This window comes from Heterodontus francisci, chromosome 19, assembly GCF_036365525.1.
Source record: "Heterodontus francisci isolate sHetFra1 chromosome 19, sHetFra1.hap1, whole genome shotgun sequence".
NCBI lineage: Eukaryota > Metazoa > Chordata > Chondrichthyes > Heterodontiformes > Heterodontidae > Heterodontus > Heterodontus francisci.
The window spans coordinates 83,905,500-83,926,553 of NC_090389.1; the positions used below are offsets into that span (position 1 = coordinate 83,905,500).

General features: G+C 44.2%; 1 protein-coding gene across 2 annotated transcripts in view; it reads left to right on the plus strand.

Annotated features, from left to right (window-relative positions):
• The window catches only part of LOC137380260 (coatomer subunit gamma-1), a 92,291-nt gene that overhangs the window by 37,897 nt on the left and 33,340 nt on the right, over window positions 1-21,054 (plus strand). For both annotated transcript variants that reach the window (XM_068052134.1, XM_068052133.1), the window contains exons 12-15: window positions 5,328-5,516; window positions 7,068-7,163; window positions 11,490-11,733; window positions 14,122-14,197. In XM_068052134.1, coding sequence (XP_067908235.1) covers window positions 5,328-5,516; window positions 7,068-7,163; window positions 11,490-11,733; window positions 14,122-14,197 — 605 coding nt within the window. The remainder of the gene's footprint in view (window positions 1-5,327; window positions 5,517-7,067; window positions 7,164-11,489; window positions 11,734-14,121; window positions 14,198-21,054) is intronic.

The following is a 21,054-nucleotide window of genomic DNA, read 5'->3' on the forward strand; positions in this document are numbered from 1 at the left end:
CATAACCCTGCAGATTCTTCCTTTTCCAATTACTGTCTAATTCCCTTTTGAATGCTTCAATTGAACCTGCCTCCACCACGTTCTCAGGCAGCGCATTCCAGACCTTAACCACTCGCTGTGTGAAAAAGTTCTTCCTCATGTCACTTTTGCTTCTCTTACCAAGTACTTTAAATCTGTGCCCTCTTGTTCTCAATCCTTTCACGAGTGGTAAGTTTCTCTCTCTCTACTCTGTCCAGACCCCTCATGATTTTGAATACCTCTATCAAATCACCTCTCAGCCTCTTCTTCTCCAAGGAAAACAGTCCTATTTTCTCCAATCTGTCTTCATGACTGAAATTCCTTATCCTTGAAACCATTCTCGTGAATCTTTTCTGTACTCTCTCCAATGCCCTCACGTCTTTCCTCAAGTGCGGCGCCCAGGATTGGATGCGTACTCCAGCTGAGGCCGATCTAGTGTCTTATACAAGTTCAACATAACTTCCTTGCTCTTGTACTCTATGCCCCATTAATAAAGCCCAGGATACTGTATGCTTTATTAACCGCTCTCTCGACCTGCCCTGCCACCTTGAATGACTTATGCACATATACACCTAGGTCCCTTTGCTCCTGCACCCCCTTTATTCTGTTCTATATTGTCTCTCCATGTTCTTCCTACCAAAATAAATCACTTCACATTTCTCTGCATTGAACTTCATCTCCATCTCTATCTCTCTACTGATTCCACCAACTTGTCTATGTCCTTTTGGAGTTCTATACCATCCACCTCACAGTTCACAATGCTTCCAAGTTTCATATCATCTGCAAACTTTGAAATTGTGCCCTGTACACCAAGGTCTAGGTCGTTATATCAGGAAAAGCAAGGGTCCCAACACTGATCCCGGGGGAACTCCACTACAAACCTTCCTCCAGCCCGAAAAACATCCATTAACCACTACTCTTTGTTTCCTGTCACTCAGCCAATTTCGTATCCATGTTGCTGCTGTCCCTTTTATTCCATGAGCTAAAAGTTTGTTTACAAGTCTGTTGTGTGGCACTGTAACCAACGCCTTTTGAAAGTCCATGTACACCTCATCAACCCTGGCTGTTACCTCCTCAAAAAACTCCAACAAGTTAGTTAAACATGATTTTCCCTTAAGGATTCCATGCTGGCTTTCCTTAATTAACTCACATTTGTCCATGTGACTATTGATTTTGTCCCTAATTATTTTTTTCTGGAGGTTTTCCCACCACCGAAGTTAAACTGACTGGCCTGTAGTTGCTGGGCTTATCTTTACACCCTTTTTTGAACAAGGGTGTAACATTTGCAATTCTCCAGACCTCTGGCATCACCCCCCAGTCTAAAGAAGACTGACAAATTATGGCCAGTGCCTCTGCGATTTCCACCCTTGCTTCCCTCAGTATCCTTGAATGCATCTCATCTGGCCCTGGAGTTTTATCCACCTTAAGTACAGACTACTAATACTACTACTTTATCAATTTTAAACCCCTCTAGTGTCTGACTTGGCTCCTCTTTCAACATTGCCTGGGTTGCATCTTCTTCCTTGGTAAAGACAGATGCAAAGTATTCATTTAATACCTCAGCTGTCCCCTCTGCCTACATGTGTAATTCCTCTTTCTGGTCCCTAATCAGGCCCACTCTTCCTTTTACCACCCTTTTACTACTTATAGGCCCATAGAAAACTTTGGGATTTCCTTTAATGCTAGCTGCCAGTCTCTTTTCATGCTCTCTCTTTGCTTCTCTTACTTGATTTTCACTTCCCCTCTGGACCTATATTCAGCCCGGTTTTCAATAGTATTTTCTACCTGGCATCTGTCATAAGCACACTTTTTCTTCTTTATCTTAATCTCTACCTCTTTTGTCATCCAGGGAGCTCTGGATTTGTTGGCCTTACTTTTCCCCTTCCAGAGAACATACCTTGACTGTGCCCGAACTATCTCTTCTCTGAAGGTAGCCCAATGCCCATCTACCGGTTTTCTTGCCAGCTTTTGACTCCAATTTATTCGCCCCAGCCCCATTCTTACCCCATTGAAGTTGGCCTTCTCCAGTTAATTATTCTTACCCTGGATTGCTGTTTGTCCTTTTCCATAGTCAGCCTAAACCTTGTGATACAATGATCACTATCCCCTAAATGCTCTCCTACTGATTCTTGATCCACTTGGCCCACCTCATTCCCAAGAACTAGGTCCAGCAGTGCTTCCTTTCTCGTTGGACTAGCAACATACTGTTGTAGAAAATTTTCCTCAACGCACTCTAGGAGCTCTTGCCCCTCACGGCCCTTTACACTACTATTATCCCAGTCTCTGTTTGGATAATTAAAGTCCCCCATTATAACTACCCTAGAATTTTTGCACCTTTAATTTCCTTGCAAATTTGTTCTTCCACATCCTTCCCCCTAGCTGGTGGCCTATAGACAACACCGAGCAATGTAACCGTACCGTTTTTGTTCCTTAGCTCTGGCCAAATTGATTCTGTCCTTGACCCCTTTGGGACATCCTTTTTCTTCAGCACTGCAATGCTCTCCTTAATCAATACTGCCACCCCTCCCCCTTTCTTCCCTTTCCTATCTTTCCTGAACACCATGTATCCAGGAATATTTAACACCCAGTCCTGCCCTTCTTTGAACCAGGTCTCTGTTATGGCCACAACATATTTCCTATATGGCAGTCTGCGCCTGTACCTCACCAGTCTTATTAACCACGTTCCATGTATTAACATACATGCACATTAACCCTGATTCAGACTTTATTACTTTCTCCCTTACTCTGACCCCACCTAGTAATGTACTATTCCCTACTCTTGTGCTATCTATCTCCCCCAGTATTCTGTGCACCTTGGTATTCCTCTCTAATACCTGCTTTTGGTTCCCAAAGCCCAGACAAGTTATCAGTTTTGCTTCCCTCCAAGCTGAGCTCCCTCTCAGGTTCCCATCCCCCTGGCAATTTAGTTTAAAACCTCCCCAACAGCACTAGCAAATCTCCCTGCGAGGATATTCATCCCAGTCCTGCTAAGATGTAACCCGTCCATCTTGTACAGGTCCCACCTGCCCCAGAACTGGTCCCAGTGTCTCAGAAATATGATGCCCTCCCTCCTACACCAGTTCTCCAGCCACATGTTCAATCACTCAATTCTCCTATTCTTATGCTCACTTGAATGTGGGACTGGGAGTAATCATGAGATTACTGCTTTTGAGGTCCTGCTTTTTAATCTTCCGAGCTCCCTAAAATCTCTCTTCAGGACCTCAACCCCCCTTCTTACTTATGTCATTGGTACCAATGTGGACCATGACCTCTGGCTGGTCATCCTCCCCCAGAAGAATGTCCTGCAGCCGCTCTGACATTCTTGTCCCTGGCACCAGGGAGGCAACACACCATCATGGAGTCACGTTTACAGCCACAGAAACGCCTGTCTGTTTCCCCTAACTAATGAATCCCCTATCACTACTGCTCTTCCATTCCTCTTCCTTCCCTCCTGTGCATCTGAGCCACCCGTGGTGCCACAAACTTGGCGCTGACTACACTCCTGTGAGGAACCAACACCCTCACCAGTATCCAAAATGGAAAACCGATTAGCGAGTGAGATCGTCTCAGGGACTCCTGCACAGCCTGTCTGGTTCTCTTAGACTGCCTGGCGGTCACCCATTCCCTATCTGCCTGCATACTTCTAACCTGCGGATATGGGCACAACTTGAGATACTGGAGCAGAAAAAAACATAACAGAAGATTTAATAAAAAGCTTTTTCAAATAATGAAGGGTTTTGATGAATTATTTCCTCTGATTGGGAGGGGGAGTATCAGTGGTGATGAGTCTGATTTAAAACTTGCAAGAAATTCTGTACTCAGTGGGTTGTTGGAGCACAGCATGCTTCCCTACAGAGAGTAATTGAGGCAGAGATTATTGCATCTTTTTATGGAAAGAGTAGATAAACATTGGAAGCAAATGATAATATGGGGAAAGAACACAGCAGTGAGATTAGATATGGATTGCTGTAGCAATGAGGCACAAACTGGGGTGACTGTTGTACGAAATGCAGCAGCCAACTGATGCACAGTAGCTCTCACTAACAGCAATAAGATAATGACCAGATAATCTGTTTTATCTGTTTATTACGATTGAGGAGTAAAAATTGCTTCAGACATTGGGAGAACTCCCCTCAAATGTCATATCAAATATCATGGACTAATGGGGCCGCAGTTTAATGTCTCCTCTAGAAGACAGCACCTCCAGCAGTGCAACAGTCCCTCAGTACTGCACTGTACCGTGGACTTAGAATATGTGCTGAAGTTTCTGTGATTTGAACCCACAGCTTCTGACTTCCCTCCTCCCCCCCTCCCCCCCACCGCATCCAGTCACTGATGAATTGGTACAATATGCTGATTAACTCTAGTGACTTAGCTGGACTTTACTTTGTGGTTAACTTTTTATTAGAACTTGGAGAAAGCTTTAACATCTGAAGAGATTTATTCTTCCAAAACCTTTCGATTTGGGTGCTTTCTCTTTCCTCATTAAAGTGAAGGGTGGAACAATATTACACTTGGGAGACCTCAGTGACTGCATCAAATAAAGTGCAGGTGCCTTGTTCAGGGAAAACACAGGTACATTTTTAGAGACTTTAGAAAAGGCGAGGACCACTGAAGATTGTCTCTTTAATATTCCAACTCTATTAACTCAGCATGTTTAGCACATTCCTAAAATCTCTGTTACCTGCTTGGGACATTATGCAGACATTTGTCACCCTTTTCATGAGCAAGTGCCTTCTGGTATCTCGCCTAAGTTTATTTTTCACTGGTTTATATTCATGGCATTGGTCCTATTAGCTTGCTGAATTTTAAACTACTATTTTTATGTCTTGTCTTACCTAACCATTTAATATTTTATAGGCTTCAAAGGGGTGGCTGCCCTACTTAATCAGTCTCCTCCATAGGACGACAGAATCATATAGCACAGCAAAAGGCCATTCAGCTCATCATGCCTGTGCCAGCACTTTGAAAGTGCTGTTCAATTATTCTCATTCCCCTACTATTTCCCCTTACCCCTGCAGGATATTTCAATTTTTTCCTGGTAGTTTATCCTCTTGCACTTGAAATCATTCCTGTTGTTTTTTTTTCCCAACTTGCCCAATAGAATCCTTTTGTAGTGTGGTGTAAAAGGAACACGATAAATCATAAATTAATAAGCTATTGATGGCCTGATTGAATTCCTGGCAAGTCTTATTTAGTTGGAATTTTTAACACCGTCAGTGGCATTAATCAGGTAGGCGAAAAAAGCTTGTGTCACCATGCTGACGAGTAATTGAATGTTTTAACACAGCCGCAACGCTTGTTTCCAGGTGGCGATGAAGCACCCGTCAGCCGTGACTGCGTGTAATCTGGATCTGGAAAACCTGGTGACGGACTCAAACCGCAGCATTGCCACCCTTGCCATCACCACACTGCTGAAAACGGGCAGTGAGAGCAGTATCGACCGCCTCATGAAACAGATCTCCTCTTTCATGTCTGAAATTTCAGACGAGTTCAAGGTAATCATATCACCATATCTTTCTATTCCTTTCCCCCTCATGCTTATCCAGCTAAGTCTTCTATTTCTAGCATGCCTATTTTAAAATATTTATTTTAATTTTTTATGTTTTTAATTATATTGTTTTTCATCCTCATCTCCTTTGATCGTTAACTGTTGCCAGGGTTGCATATCACTGGATACCAGGAGCTTCTTTGGCTGCCCACCTAAGAGGCCACTCTCAAAAGGCACCTAGACAACGAATGTTGGTCATCTCACGTGCGTGTGCTTGCTGTCTCTTTGCAGCAAGGGCCACTGGATAGAGGGCAGGAGCGGAAACCCAAGATGATCATTTCTTCCTAACCAAGGGCCACGAAGGTCAACTATACCCATGTCCTAGCTAAGATCAGCTAACTGAGCACAGATAGAACCTAGGCCCAGTTCTGCATTCTATGGTGTATTTACTCACCAGACCATTGGGGAAACTTGCTGCTTGTACTTTGGTTGTAATTATAATTTTTGTTTTCAGTATTAAGTAAATTATACTGTAGTTTATAATGCACATTCTGGGCTGGCAGTGGAACCCTGTGAAGTTACCCCTAATACGTTAGTATGTGAATGTGGGGAGCTATTCAAGCAGGAGGGTGTGGTGAGACTAAGCCTATTCTCATCTGCTACCTTACACAGAAATGTCCAGGAGAGGTCACTAGATAGTAATCAAATGAAGGACCCCTGGGCAACTTTTGCCTCCTTTAATCGCAAGGCACAGGTCACCAAAATCAAAAGCTAACAATTACCATTTAAGTACACATAAGCACTTGCATTTATTTAGAGCCTTTTCACAACCTCAGTCTGTCACACAGCACTTTTCAGCCAAATGAATGCTTTTTGAAGTGTAGTCACTGTTGAAATGTAGCAGCCAATTTGTGTACACCAAGCTCCCACAAACAGCAATGTAATAATGACCAGTTGATCTGCTTTTTTTAATAAATAAATTTTGTTGAGGGATAAATATTGCCAAGTACACAGGAGAGAACACTCCTGCATCTCTTCAGTGTGGTACCATAGGATCTTTTATGCCACTTGATGGGGAATCCAGGGCCTTGATTTAACATCTCATCCAAAGGGCAGCACTTCTAGCAGCACAGCACTCCCTCTGTACAGGCATTAGGAGTATCAGTTTAGATTTTGTGCTCAGGTTTCTGGAGTGGGGATTGAACCCACAACCTTCTGACACAGAGGTGAGACTGCTACCCGCTGAGCCATTTTGCTGACCATGTTAAGTACATTGCCCATTGTAGTGCAAATCTCCATGGTTCAGAAGGTGCTAGGTTTGCTTCTTGGTCTCACCTCGGTGGTTGGTAGATATTTTGACTTGCTGCGAATCACCTGCATCTCCCATGGCCCCCCATGTCCCTGTGTCCTGCAAGTGCCCAGTTTTGTGTATGATAGGTTGATTTTTGCTGATTGTTTTAAAAGTATTTCAAATCTATTTTAAAGTAAACAATGATGTTTGGATGGAATCCCCCCATAACTGGAACTTGATGTTTTCCTGATGATCTTGCGTGTTTAGGTGGTGGTGGTACAGGCTATCAGTGCTCTGTGCCAGAAGTACCCACGAAAGCACTCTGTGATGATGAACTTCCTGTTCACCATGCTGCGGGAAGAGGTATGTCAACATAGAATCTAAATACTTAAGGAATAACACAGTCCTTTTAAATAAGAGCCATGTTTTACAGTTTCTTAACTTTGTGGATCGTTAAAGACTTTACAGCTGCCCTGGTACTACTCAGAACTTAGTACAGCTCTACAGTACAGAAGGAGACCATTCGGTCCATCGTGCCTGTGTTGACTCTTTGAAATAGAACAAACAAAGAAGAAAATTACAGCACAGGAACAGCCCCTTCGGCCCTCCAAGCCTGCGCCGATCCAGATCCTCTATCTAAACATGTCGCCTATTTTCTAAGGGTCTGTATCTCTTTGCTTCCTGCCCATTCATGTATCTGTCTAGATACATCTTAAAAGACGCTATCGTGCCCGCGTCTACCAACTCCGCTGGCAACGCGTTCCAGGCACCCACCACCCTCTGCGTAAAGAACTTTCCACGCATATCCCCCCTAAACTTTTCCCCCCTCACTTTGAACTCGTGACCCCTAGTAATTGAATTCCCCACTCTGGGGGGGAAAAAGCTTCTTGCTATCCACCCTGTCTATACCTCTCATGATTTTGTACACCTCAATCAGGTCCCCCCTCAACCTCCGTCTTTCTAATGAAAATAATCCTAATCTACTCAACCTCTCTTCATAGCTAGCGCCCTCCATACCAGGCAACATCCTGGTGAACCTCCTCTGCACCCTCTCCAAAGCATCTACATCCTTTTGGTAATGTGGCGACCAGAACTGCACGCAGTATTCCAAATGTGGCCGAACCAAAGTCTTATACAACTGTAACATGACCTGCCAATCCTTGTACTCAATATCCCGTCCGATGAAGGAAAGCATGCCATATGCCTTCTTGACCACTCTATTGACCTGCGTTGCCACCTTCAGGGAACAATGGACCTGAACACCCAAATCTCTCTGTACATCAATTTTCCCCAGGACTTTTCCATTTACTGTATAGTTTACTCTTGAATTGGATCTTCCAAAATGCATCACCTCGCATTTGCCCTGATTGAACTCCATCTGCCATTTCTCTGCCCAACTCTCCAATCTATCTATATTCTGCTGTATTTTCTGACAGTCCCCTTCACTATCTGCTACTCCACCAACCTTAGTGTCGTCTGCAAACTTGCTAATCAGACCACCTATACTTTCCTCCAAATCATTTATGTATATCACAAACAACAGTGGTCCCAGCACGGATCCCTGTGGAACACCACTGGTCACACGTCTCCATTTTGAGAAACTCCCTTCCACTGCTACTCTGTCTCCTGTTGCCCAGCCAGTTCTTTATCCATCTAGCTAGTACACCCTGGACCCCATGCGACTTCACTTTCTCCATCAGCCTACCATGGGGATCCTTATCAAACGCCTTACTGAAGTCCATGTATATGACATCTACAGCCCTTCCCTCATCAATCAACTTTGTCACTTCCTCAAAGAATTCTATTAAGTTGGTAAGACATGACCTTCCCTGCACAAAACCATGTTGCCCATCACTGATAAGCCCATTTTCTTCCAAATGGGAATAGATCCTATCCCTCAGTATCTTCTCCATCAGCTTCCCTACCACTGACGTCAGGCTCACCGGTCTATAATTACCTGGATTATCCCTGCTACCCTTCTTAAACAAGGGGACAACATTAGCAATTCTCCAGTCCTCCGGGACCTCACCTGTGTTTAAGGATGTTGCAAAGATATCTGTTAAGGCCCCAGCTATTTCCTCTCTCGCTTCCCACAGTAACCTGGGATAGATCCCATCCGGACCTGGGGACTTGTCCACCTTAATGCCTTTTAGAATACCCAACACTTCCTCCCTCCTTATGCCGACTTGACCGAGAGTAATCACTATCCAATTACTCTCAATTCCCCACTTTCTCCCCACAGCGCTGCATATTTTTCCATTTCAAGTATATATTCAATTCTGTTTTGAAAGTTGCCATTGAATCTACTTCCATCACCCTTTCGGGAAGAACATTCCAGATCATCATAACTCACCAATAAAAAAAAAACATGTTCTCCCCATCTCCCCTCTGGTTCTTCTGCCAATTATTTTTAAATCTGTGTCCTCTGGTTACCAAACCTTTTGGCAATGAAAACTGTTTCTCCGTACCTATTCTATCAAAACCTCTTCATAATTTTGAACACCTCTATTAAATCTTTCCTGCTCCTTTTCTGATCCAAGATTAATGAGATTTAATAGACGCGTTCCAGCAACACAGATGTCCAGTCTGTTGTCATTTGAAAAGACAGTAGCTGACACTGCAATGCAGTAGTGTCCTGGAGAGTTTGACCTCTAGTTTATGCTTGTGATTTTGTCCCTTGCGGGTTTCTGATCTCCGCTTAGCTGCCCCAAGATTGCTTGGGAGGCACTGCCGTTGTGGTTAAAAAAAAAACTTGCTCTGTCTTGATAGAGTTCTGAAGATAAGTCATTCAGGTGGCTCCTGCAACTTGTGCCTTGAACTAGAGTATATTGGAAGAACCCTGTGGGTAGATTCCTGCTTGGCTGGTACTCTGGGAACCTGAAAGAAGTTAAAATGTTGCAAGAGGGCCATTACAATGCCAATGAGGTAAAAAAATCACCTTGCGTGATGGTTAGCACACAGCCCTGTTAACACATTGGGTTGGATTTTACCAGCCCCCTGATGTCGGGCATCGTGGCAGGCGGGCCCGGAAAATTCCTCCAGGAGAGGCCCGCGCCCCATGTTACTGGCGGCAGCGAGGCCTTGTGGCAGAACCCCTGCTGTGCGGCGACAGGAACCTAATTAAAATATGTTCATTTAAATGACATGAATAAATACCTACCTTGTCACGATGGTCGTCCTGCTGCGATATTCCGGCTGGTTGCTGGAACTCCCGCGCCTTCGGATCTCTGTTCAGAGATCCGAGGCAGAACACTGGTGGGGAGGGGGGGAGGAATTAAGTTTATAGGGCGAGGTGGGGTAACGGCAAAGCCTGAAGCAATTGGTGGAGGGGATGGTGGGAAGGGGTTGAAGGTTAAAGTGAAGAAAGTTAAGGAAGGGGGGGGGGGGGGAAGGTCGGGATCCGGAGTTACATTTTTTTCTGGGGAGAAGGCACTTTATAAATTGATTAGTCATTGGGGGGAATGGGAGAGAGGATTGAAAATGCTAATAAAGTTTTAGATTTATTTTTTTACAGACCTGCACCTTTTAAAAATTTAAATGGACCTGATGGGCTTGAAGCCCTTTAAAAATGCTCCCTGCGCGGTGGCGCTGGATGCCCGTTGCTGTGGACGGAGCACCCCCTGCCCCTCTATGTCATCGGGGGCAGGTGTTGCGTCCCTCCATGTAAATGAGCCGCTGCGCTAAATATTGCAGCGACTCCGCAGTGCACATCTCGTGCGTGCCCCGCGCTGTTTTTGAAGCTCGCTGCCCAGCTGGATAACTTAAGTCCATTCGTATGGAATTCCCATCTCCGCAATTTTCAACCATTTAAAAAGGAACTTAATGCAATTATATTAATCTGTCAGTTCTAATATCACACAAAAGCAATATTCTTGGGCTTAAAAATTACGGAGGGGGAAAATCAGCTATTTTTGCTACAGTGTAGGTGGTCTTGTTATTAACATTGGGATCATTATTCAAATGGGATAGTCTGCTGCTTAATACACTGTGGAGTCTAGTTGCTGTATAATGGTTTGCATTCAAAGCAGGTTCCTTAAGGACAAAATTTAGTCTAAGAGGAGTATTTTTTGTTGAAAATGTGTGTTTGGTTTTCCCAAGGGTTGGGCAGCTCCCAGGATAGTCCAACTATGAGGCAGAGTCTGTAACATCATTTAAAATAGTATTTGATAGGTATTTGGAAAGAAACAATCTAAAAGGATTCAGGTAAATGGGAGTGGAGCAGATAGCTCCAAATGGAGAGTGCGCGCTGGCGTGATGGGACACATGGCTTCCTTCTATGTTATATTTAGCTGATTCTAAGATCCCATTCTCTCACATCACCATGCTAACTCTTATGAATACTGCAGAAAATATAGCAGAGCTATAACAGGACTACCAAAAATGTCCTTGTCTAACTGGGGTGCAGTATCCCATCTTGTTTGTCTTAATTTGCGCTTACAATGGTTTATAACACTTTTAGCGAAGTGTGTTACAATATTTAATCTCTGCCTCCCAGGGCTGCCCCTTCTAAATTAGCTCAAGAGTTCAATTAAGTAAATCGGCTGAAGACTTTGTGTCTTATCAGTGTGGAATTACGTTCTATTATGATGCAGCCTAGAGATGATGCAACTGCCTTTTGGCTTCATGAGCAGTGGGAATCCAAGGCTGTGTGTACGTGGTTCATGTTATGACCTCTGATCTTTCCTTCAGGGTGGATTTGAGTACAAGCGTGCCATCGTGGAATGCATCATCAGTATCATCGAGGAAAATCCGGAGAGCAAGGAGACAGGGCTGGCTCACCTCTGCGAGTTCATCGAGGACTGCGAGTTTACAGTCCTCGCCACCCGCATCCTTCACCTGCTTGGGAGGGAAGGGGCCAGGACCCTCAACCCTTCCAAGTATATTCGCTTCATCTACAACCGGGTTATCCTGGAAAACGAAGAGGTCCGGGCAGGTAAGCTGCATTTTGTGTCTGCTCTCAGTGATGCTTCTCATGTGAAATATGGGTCGTAGAATGCTTGACAAGGTGACCGTCAAGCAGGAAAGAGGAGGAAGAAAGAAACTGTGGTGTGAAGGGGTTGAAAGGTAAGGGTTGTCAGTGGGGCTTCTGAAGGCAGACAGAGAAGCAATAGGAACAGTTGTTTTCATGGAGAAATGACCTATCAGGCTTTACCCATTTTTACACTATATGCCACAGTACACTTCAACTTCACGTTCACCTGAATGCTGTTGCCCTGTCCACCATAAAAATGAGTTGATCACTCACTCTGCAGTTGAGGAGAGCTACAAGTCCCACCCTGCATGGTTATTAATAACAGGTTTCAAGCTCCGTCTTCATCTGATGACAACTGGTACAGTTGGCATTAGCACCCCAGGTTTAGAGAGTTTCTTCTGATCACTGTCCAGTAATTCCTGCTAGAAAGTGTGTGTGCGTGTGAGCATTTTGGGTTGGGTTAGGATTGGAATTAGTATGATTTTTTTTCCCTACTTATTTTCTGTTCGATTTAAAACAATGGAAGCCACAAGGATGGATCTGACCTCTGGTGAAGCTGACAAGATTGGATCTGTTGGTCATCTCTAGTTGCCCTGAGAAAGTGGTGGTGGGCCTTCACAAGCCATTGCAGTTCCATGATCCTGCTGGGTAGGGAGTTCCAGGCTATTAACCCAGGGGCAATGAAGGAATGGCAGTACATGTCCAAGTCATTATCATGAGAGACTTGGAGAGGGGGGGAAACCTTGGATAGTGTTCTCAGGACGCTCTTGTCCCTTCTCATTGGTAGTGCGTCCCAGGCCTGCGGTCGCTACCAAACAATGTTTAGTAAGTTATTACAGTGCATCCTATATGGTTCCTGGCCATGGTGAAGCAGTTTTATGAAAATCAGTACGGACAAGTCGAGCAAAACAGCGACCTCTCGAGTCCCTTCCGAATCTCTAATGGCGTAAAGCAGGGATGTGTGCTGGTCTCTACCTTATTCACCATCTTTTTCAGCAAGATGCTGCAGCAGGCAATGGAAGACCTTAAGGAGGGAGTTTATGTAAGCTTCCAGACTGATGAAAGCCCTTTCAACTTCAGCCTCACACAAAGACACAAGAAAAACTCATCCGTGAACTTCATTTCGCCAATGACTGTGCTCTCCTGGCCCACAGTCAGCCAGACCTGCAACGTATAACATGTTTTTCCGAGGCAGCCCAACTCTTCAGACTAAAAATCAGTTTAAAGAAAACTGAAGTCTTGCATCAGCCTGCACCCGAAGAAGAATATAGACCACCAAGCATTGTCAGAGGGAACTGAACTGAATGCTGTTAAGCAGTTTACTTAATCTGGGAAGCGTCGTCTCGTTTGATGCCACCATGGACAAGGAAGTGGACAGTAGGCTTTCAAAAGCAAACAGTACATTCGGCAGACCTTACAAACGAGTATGGAGCAAACACAACCTCAGAGTACAGACCAAACTCAAAGTGTCCAAAGCCATAGTCCTCACCACCCTTCTGTATGGTGCCGAGTCATGGGTCTTATACTTGCCATCATGTACGCCTTCTAGAGTGCTTTCATCAGCGCTGCCTCTGTAGCATCCTCAAGATCTGCTGGCAGGACCGCATCACAAACATTGAAGTCCTGGAAACAGCCAACATCACCAGCATTGAGGCCATCCTCCTGCAAAGAAAACTGCATTGGGCAGGTCACGTTGCTCAGATGGAGGACAGTCGTCTGTCCAAGATTGTGTTATATGGAGAGCTGACCATGGATAAAAGGAACAGAGGGGCCCCATGCAAATGTTTCAAGGACTTCCTGAAGTGCCGCATCAACCATCACCAGTGGGAAGCGCAGGCTATATATTGTGAAGACTGGAGATGCTACATCAGGAGTGCTGCAAACACCTTTGAGACTGAACGAAGAACCAGCGTGAAAGAGAAAAGGAGGAGAAGGATGGATCTATCTTCCCTCCCCCCCCCCCCCAGCAGCGATTGCACCCGCTGTGGGAGAACCTGCCGGTCACGGATAGGCCTGACTAGCCACCAGTGGGCCTGCAATTGATGAGTACAACATTCCCAACATCTTAGTCTGCGAAGAAATGCCAAAAGAAGAGATAGATAGTACATACCACAATCAAAGTGTACCAATAATGTGGGGGTGGATATCAAGCCCAGCAGATCTTTTCACTTTGCACAAGGAGCAGGTGAAGGAGTTCTAGTGAATGTTGATGAAAAGCTGCACTGAGTCCTGTAACGCACATTACAAATGTGAAATTTGAGAGCAGTTGCATTACTTTAAATGTTGTAGACCTGACAGTATTGCAAGTCATAGTTAAGGAATTGTATTTCTCTTTTAAAATTTTTGCAGCTGCTGTGAGTGCTTTGGCAAAATTTGGAGCTCAGAATGATGACATGTTCCCCAGTGTAAGCGTACTGCTGAAGAGGTAAGGCACACAGTGCAGGTAACCCTTGTCGTATAATGTTACCTACCAATTTGTTTTTATTCTTTCATGGGATGTGGGCACCACTGGCAGGCTTGCTGGAGTCGCATGTAGGCCAGACCAGGTAAGGACGATAAATTTCCTTCCCTAAAGGACATTGGTGAACCAGAGGGGTTTTTACGAGAACCAGTGATAGCTAGTATCAGTAATTGTGCCATGAAACTTTCAATTACATATTTTTTTAATTAATTAATTGAATTTAAATTCCACCAGCTGCCATGGTGGGATTTGAACCCATATCTCCAGGGCATTAGACTGGGCCTCTGTATTACTGGTCCAGTGACATTACCACTCTGCCACTGTCTTCCTGTGAACAGAGAACAGTACAGGTAACTGTTCAGTATAATTTTATCCTGGCATTGTGTATATTTACTTCGAAGGAGGTCTGGCTCAAAGGGCTGCATGACCTACTCCTATTCCATACCTACTCTGTGTCCCAATGTCAGTCATACTGTCCTGTTAACCCTCCCAGCATAATTTACTTATTCCATGTAAGCCTACTGTTAGAGGGCAGTTGCACTGTCCAGTATAATTTTACTGATCCTTGAGGATACAGTGGAATATTCCAACCACATTCAGAAATAGTGTCAGCTTCACAGATATTTAAAGCTCTGATGAAAGTGTTTCTATTTAACCGTGATTGGTTAGTATATTCCCTTGGCTTTATCCTATTCTCTGGTGGTTTGCGATATGGCTGACTGTTTAGAATAAAATGTGTGGAGCTCAGCTTGTTATAAATACAAAAACAGTGTTTTTAGATGTGTTCTGGGAGAGAGGCAGAAGAAAGATGAGAAATTGCTTTCTACAGTCTTTCATCTGTTAGCTGATCTCAGCTTAGATGCCACAATTTAGCAAGAGGGAGGAATAAAAATCAGCCAGTGTTCTCAGTCCTGGTTGCCATGCAGTGACCTCCGCTAGCAAGTATGCATGGGTACGGTAGCATAATGATTATATTACTGGATGAGTAACCTAGAAATCTGGACTAATTATCTGAAGAATTGAGATCAAATCCCATTTTCACAGTTGGAGAATTTAAATTCAGTTAAATAAATAAATCTGGGATAAGAAAATCTATTGTCAGTAATGATGACCGTGTAACTACCGGATTGGCATAAAAACCCATCTCTTTGTCCTTTGTGAAGGAAATCTGCTGTCCTTACCCGGTCTGGCCTACATGCGACTCTAGACCCACAGTAATGTGGTTGGCGCTTAACTGCTCTCTGAAATGGCCTAGTTAGCCATTCATTTGTACCAAATTGCTACGAAAAACTACAATCCACATGGAAGGCAATGGTTCAAGAAGGCACACCTTCTCGAGGGCAATTAGGAAAGGGCAATAAATGCTGGCTTTGTCAGCAGTGCTCATGTCCAATAAATTCATTTTTTTAAAAAGGCATCGGTTGAAAAAGGGTTGAGCTTGACTGTAAAAGGAAAGAATAGGCGAGTATTTATATAGCGTCTTTCACAACCTCAAGACCTCCCAAAGCGCTTTACAATGAAGTACTTTTGAAGTGTAGTCACCATTGTAATATAGGAAAGCAGCAGCCAATTTGCACACACCAAGCTCCCACAAGCAGGAATGAAATAAATGAGCAGATCATCTGTTTTAGGTATTGGAAAGTTGCATATTGGCCACGACACTGGGAGAATGCCCTGGTCTGGTTCAAAGAACACTGTGGGGTGTTTTAAGCCCGCCTGAGTGGGCAAATGGTTTAACGTCTCACCTGAAAAATGGCATGTCCCAACAGTTGCAGCACTTCCTCAGTGCAACACTGAAATATCACCCTGGGTTATGTGCTCAAGAGTCTGGAGTGGGACTTGGAACCCATGACCTCTGACTCGGGTGAGTGTGCTACCCATTACTGTATTTGCAGTACCCGTGGCCATATCTCACTATTCACGCTCATTGTCCAAACTCTTACATTAGAAATGATCATTCAGGCAAATTACTAGATGATAGGCAGGTCCCATTGAACAGTACACCAGAAAGTGCCTGTGCATTGGGGATAGGGGGGGTGGGGGTGCGAAAGGGAATTGGGCGTTTCAGATATTCAGGTAGAATTCAGGAGGGGGAGAGGAGATGTGATTTCAGCAGATTATTCACTTTTCAGTTTTTTTTTAAAAAGTGGCTTTGTATGGTTGGTGTATTACAAGAATAAATGAAAGAACTTAATGTTAAGGCTGCAGAACCACATGCAGAAAAATCACATGTCTGGGGCAAAACTCACTCATCCGCAATCAACAACACCTCAAAATGTACTTGCACATTGCAAGAGTGTTTATTGGAGACGTCTTATAACAACCTGGCGCCTAGGATCACTGTGAATGACTAACACTGGTGTTAGAAAGCACTGATGTTGCCCATCAGACCAATTACACAATATTACTGTCAACAGCTTTTTAAAATTATATTTGATTTGATTTCTTAAAGAATTGCTTGAAGGAAAAATGTCAAGGGGCGGACTTTGTTTAATAAAATAAAAATCTCCTGAAATACAATCTAGCCTTTTTCAAAAGCCTGTTACTCCAGTGCAGTGCTGAAGGAGTGCCGTACTGTTGGAGGTGCCGTCTTTTAGATGAGATGTTAAACCGAGGCCTTCTAAGGTGGACATAATCGAGGAAGAGCAGGGGAGGTTTCCCCATAGTCCTGGCCAATGTTTACCCCTCAATCAAAATAACATTTAAAGAAAAAAGATTATCTGGCCATTTATCAGATTACTGTTTGTGCGACCCTTGCTGTACATCAGTTGTTTCCTACGTAACAACAGTGACTAAACTGGGCTGGGCTGAGAGATGGCAAATGGAGTTTAATGCGGAAAAGTGTGAGGTGATTCACTTTGGAAGGAGTAACAGGAATGCAGAGTACTGGGCTAATGGGAAGATTCTTGGTAGTGTAGATGAACAGAGAGATCTTGGTGTCCAGGTACATAAATCCCTGAAAGTTGCTACCCAGGTTAATAGGGCTGTTAAGAAGGCATATGGTGTGTTAGCTTTTATTAGTAGGGGGATTGAGTTTCGGAGCCACGAGGTCATGCTGCAGCTGTACAAAACTCTGGTGAGACCGCACCTGGAGTATTGCGTGCAGTTCTGGTCACCGCATTATAGGAAGGATGTGGAAGCTTTGGAAAGGGTGCAGAGGAGATTTACTAGGATGTTGCCTGGTATGGAGGGAAGGTCCTACGAGGAAAGGCTGAGGGACTTGAGGTTGTTTTCGTTGGAGAGAAGGAGGAGGAGAGGTGACTTAATAGAGACATATAAGATAATCAGAGGGTTAGATAGGGTGGATAGTGAGAGTCTTTTTCCTCGGATGGTGATGGCAAACACGAGGGGACATAGCTTTAAGTTGAGGGGTGATAGATATAGGACAGATGTCAGAGGTAGTTTCTTTACTCAGAGAGTAGTAGGGGCGTGGAACACCCTGCCTGCAACAGTAGTAGACTCGCCAACTTTAAGGGCATTTAAGTGGTCATTGGATAGACATATGGATGAAAATGGAATAGTGTAGGTCAGATGGTTTCACAGGTCGGTGCAACATCGAGGGCCGAAGGGCCTGTACTGCGCTGTAATGTTCTAATTCTAATTCTTAAAAAAAAACTTTGGAAGTATTTAATTGGCTGAAAAGTGCTTTGGGAAGTCCTGAAGTCATGATAGATGATACGTTAATGCAAGTCTTTTTTTTTCCTTAAGTTTATTGAGACCTGCTATATTGGGTCTCCTGGCTGTTGAGTTGTGATGTTGACAGCAAGGTGTCCTGGAGCAATTGCATCAAATTTAGTGGGGACCACAAACTCACATCAGCCCCAGAGCTGATTGTGTTGTCAAACCCTAGAAAAAAAAACTTGCAACCAGCTGCACAGTCAGAGCTAAAAGTCCTGCCCTAGACTTTACTTCCCCTTTTAAGGCTTTCAAACAGACGGTGCAAGTAGAGAAGCATGACGGACATTTTAAAATAGAGGGTTTAAATTAATTTATTGAATTAGAAATGCTTTTAGTTATTTCGATTTGCTGTGCGGGGATTTGCCTATATGACAATGGTGACTACACTTCAAAGTAATTAATTGGCTTTAAAGTGCTTTGGGACGTCCCAAGGCTTAGAAATACAAGTCCGTTTGTTCTCTTGGTAAAGCCCTGATGCTGTGAAAGTTACTGACTTATATTCCATCTGGAGAGGTTGAAGTTCTAAGTGATAATTTAAGTGTTCTGCTTTGTAAGTCGGTGCTAAATTTCACTGTGTGCCATTTTTAATAAAATTGTTTTCCATTATACATCAGGAATGATTTTAAAAAGGTTTAATGACTGTGTTAAACAAGTTCTAGAGGCAATTTTGAGTGTGTTAACCAGTGTGCTAAAATTGCACTTGGAATTTCAACCCTGAAGGATCAGACTTGGGACTTCCCAACATCATCGTCAACTCATTTTAAGAGATTTAATGATTCCAATTTTGAAAAGATAAATCTATGAGCCTACAAAAGAAATTGGTATTCACAGAGAAAGATTTGGACTAATGCTAAATGCATGCATAGATAGTTTGGATCTGCAGGGTTCAGCCAGCACCTGCCCTCCTTGTACCTCAGATACCATGCTGTTTCCCAGCCTCAGTGTGAGCTTCTGATCTTGGTGGTGTTGCCAAGGGAAACTACAGAACAGAGACCACACACTTCCTGGCAGGGAGGCACAGAGGCGCCTTGTAAGGAAAGGATTAATTAATTATATTAACACCAGAATTTAAGTGTGTTCCTGTTGGCAGCAAGACTAGAGAAATTGGGCATGAGAAAAATATTTTTTCACAGCGAGTTATGATGTGGAAAGCACCACCTGATGGAAGCAGATTCAGTAGTACCTTTCAAAAGGGAGTTGAAGGGGGCACATTTAGTAGGGCTGTGGGGAAAGGACAGGGGCATGGGACCATTTGGGGATAACTCTTTCAAAGAACCAGCACAGGCCTGATGGCAAAAATGGCCAACTCCTGTGTGGTATGATTCTATCATGTTCAGTTGGTAAAAAGAGTTCCAGACAGACTATTACCTGTGTCACAGAATCACAGAATAATATAGTGCAGAAGAGGCCCTTCGGCCCATAGAGTCTGCACCGATGCATTAAAGACACCTGACCTGTCTACCTAATCCCATTTGCCAGCACTTGGCCCATAGCCTTGAATGTTAGGATCTGCCAAGTGTTCATCCAGGTACTTTTTAAAGGATGTGAGGCAACCCGCCTCTACCACCCTCCCAGGCAGGGCATTCCAGACCGTCACCACCCTCTGGGTAAAAAAGTTCTTCAAGTCCCCCTTAAACCTCCTGCCCCTCACCTTAAACTTGTGTCCCCTCGTAACGGACCCTTCAACTAAGGGGAACAGCTGCTCCCTATCAACCCTGTCCATGCCCCTCATAATCTTGTACACCTCGATCAGGTCACCCCTCAGTCTTCTCTGCTCCAGCGAAAACAACCCAAGCCTATCCAACCTCTCTTCATAGCTTAAATGTTCCATCCCAGGCAACATCCTGGTGAATCGCCTCTGCACCCACTCCAATGCAATCACATCTTTCCTGTAATGTGGCGACCAGAATTGCACACAGTACTCCAGCTGTGGCCTTACCAAAGTTCTGTACAACTCCAACCTGACCTCCCTGCTTTTGTAATCTATGCCTCGATTGATAAAGGCGAGTGTCCTGTATGCCTTTTTCACCACCCTATTAACCTGCCCTTCTGCCTTCAGAGATCTATGGACAAACACGCCAAGGTCCCTTTGTTCCTTCGCACTTCCCAGTGTCAGGTCATTCATTGAATACTTCCGTGTCACATTACTCCTTCCAAAGTGTATCACCTCACTTTTCAGCGTTAAATTCCATCTGCCACTTTTCTGCCCATTTGACCATCCTGTCTATATCTTCCTGTAACTTAAGACACTCCACCTCACTGTTAACCACTCGGCCAATCTTTGTGTCATCCGCGAACTTACTGATCCTACCCCCCACATAGTCATCCATGTCATTTATATAACTGACAAATAGGGGACCCAGCACAGATCCCTGTGGTACGCCACAGGACACTGGCTTCCAGTCACTAAAACAGCCGTCTGTCCTCACTGTCTCCTACAGCTAAGCCAATTTTGAATCCACCTTATCAAGTTACCCTGTATCCCATGTGCATTTGCTTTCTTGATAGGTCTCCCATGTGGGACCTTGTCAAAGGCTTTGCTGAAATCCATGTAAACTACATCAACTGCACTACCCTCATCTACACACCTGGTCACATGCTCAAAAAATGCAATCAAATTTGTTAGGCATGACCTCCCTCTGACAAAGCTATGCTGACTATTCCTAATCAAATTTTGCCTCTCCAAGTGGAGATAAATTCTCTCCTTCAGAATTTTCTCCAATAGTTTCCCTACCACTGACGTGAGACTCACTGGTCTGTAGTCCCCTGACTTATCTCTACAACCTTTCTTAAATAGTGGGACCACATTAGCTGTTCTCCAGTCCTCTGGCACCTCCCCCATGGCCAGAGAGGAATTAAAAGTTAGGGTCAGAGCCCCTGCAATCTCCACCCTCTCCTCCCACAGCATCCTGGGACACAAATCGTCTGGACCTGGAGATTTGTCCACTTTTAAGCCTTCCAAAACCTCCAATACCTTGTCACTCCTTATGACAATTTGCTCAAGAACCTCACAGTCTCCAAGTTCCATATCTACATCCTCATTCTCTTGGGTGAAGACAGATGTGAAGTATTTGTTCAACACCCCATCAATGTCCACTGGCTCCACCCACAGATTTCCCCCTTGGTCCCTAATGGGTCCTACT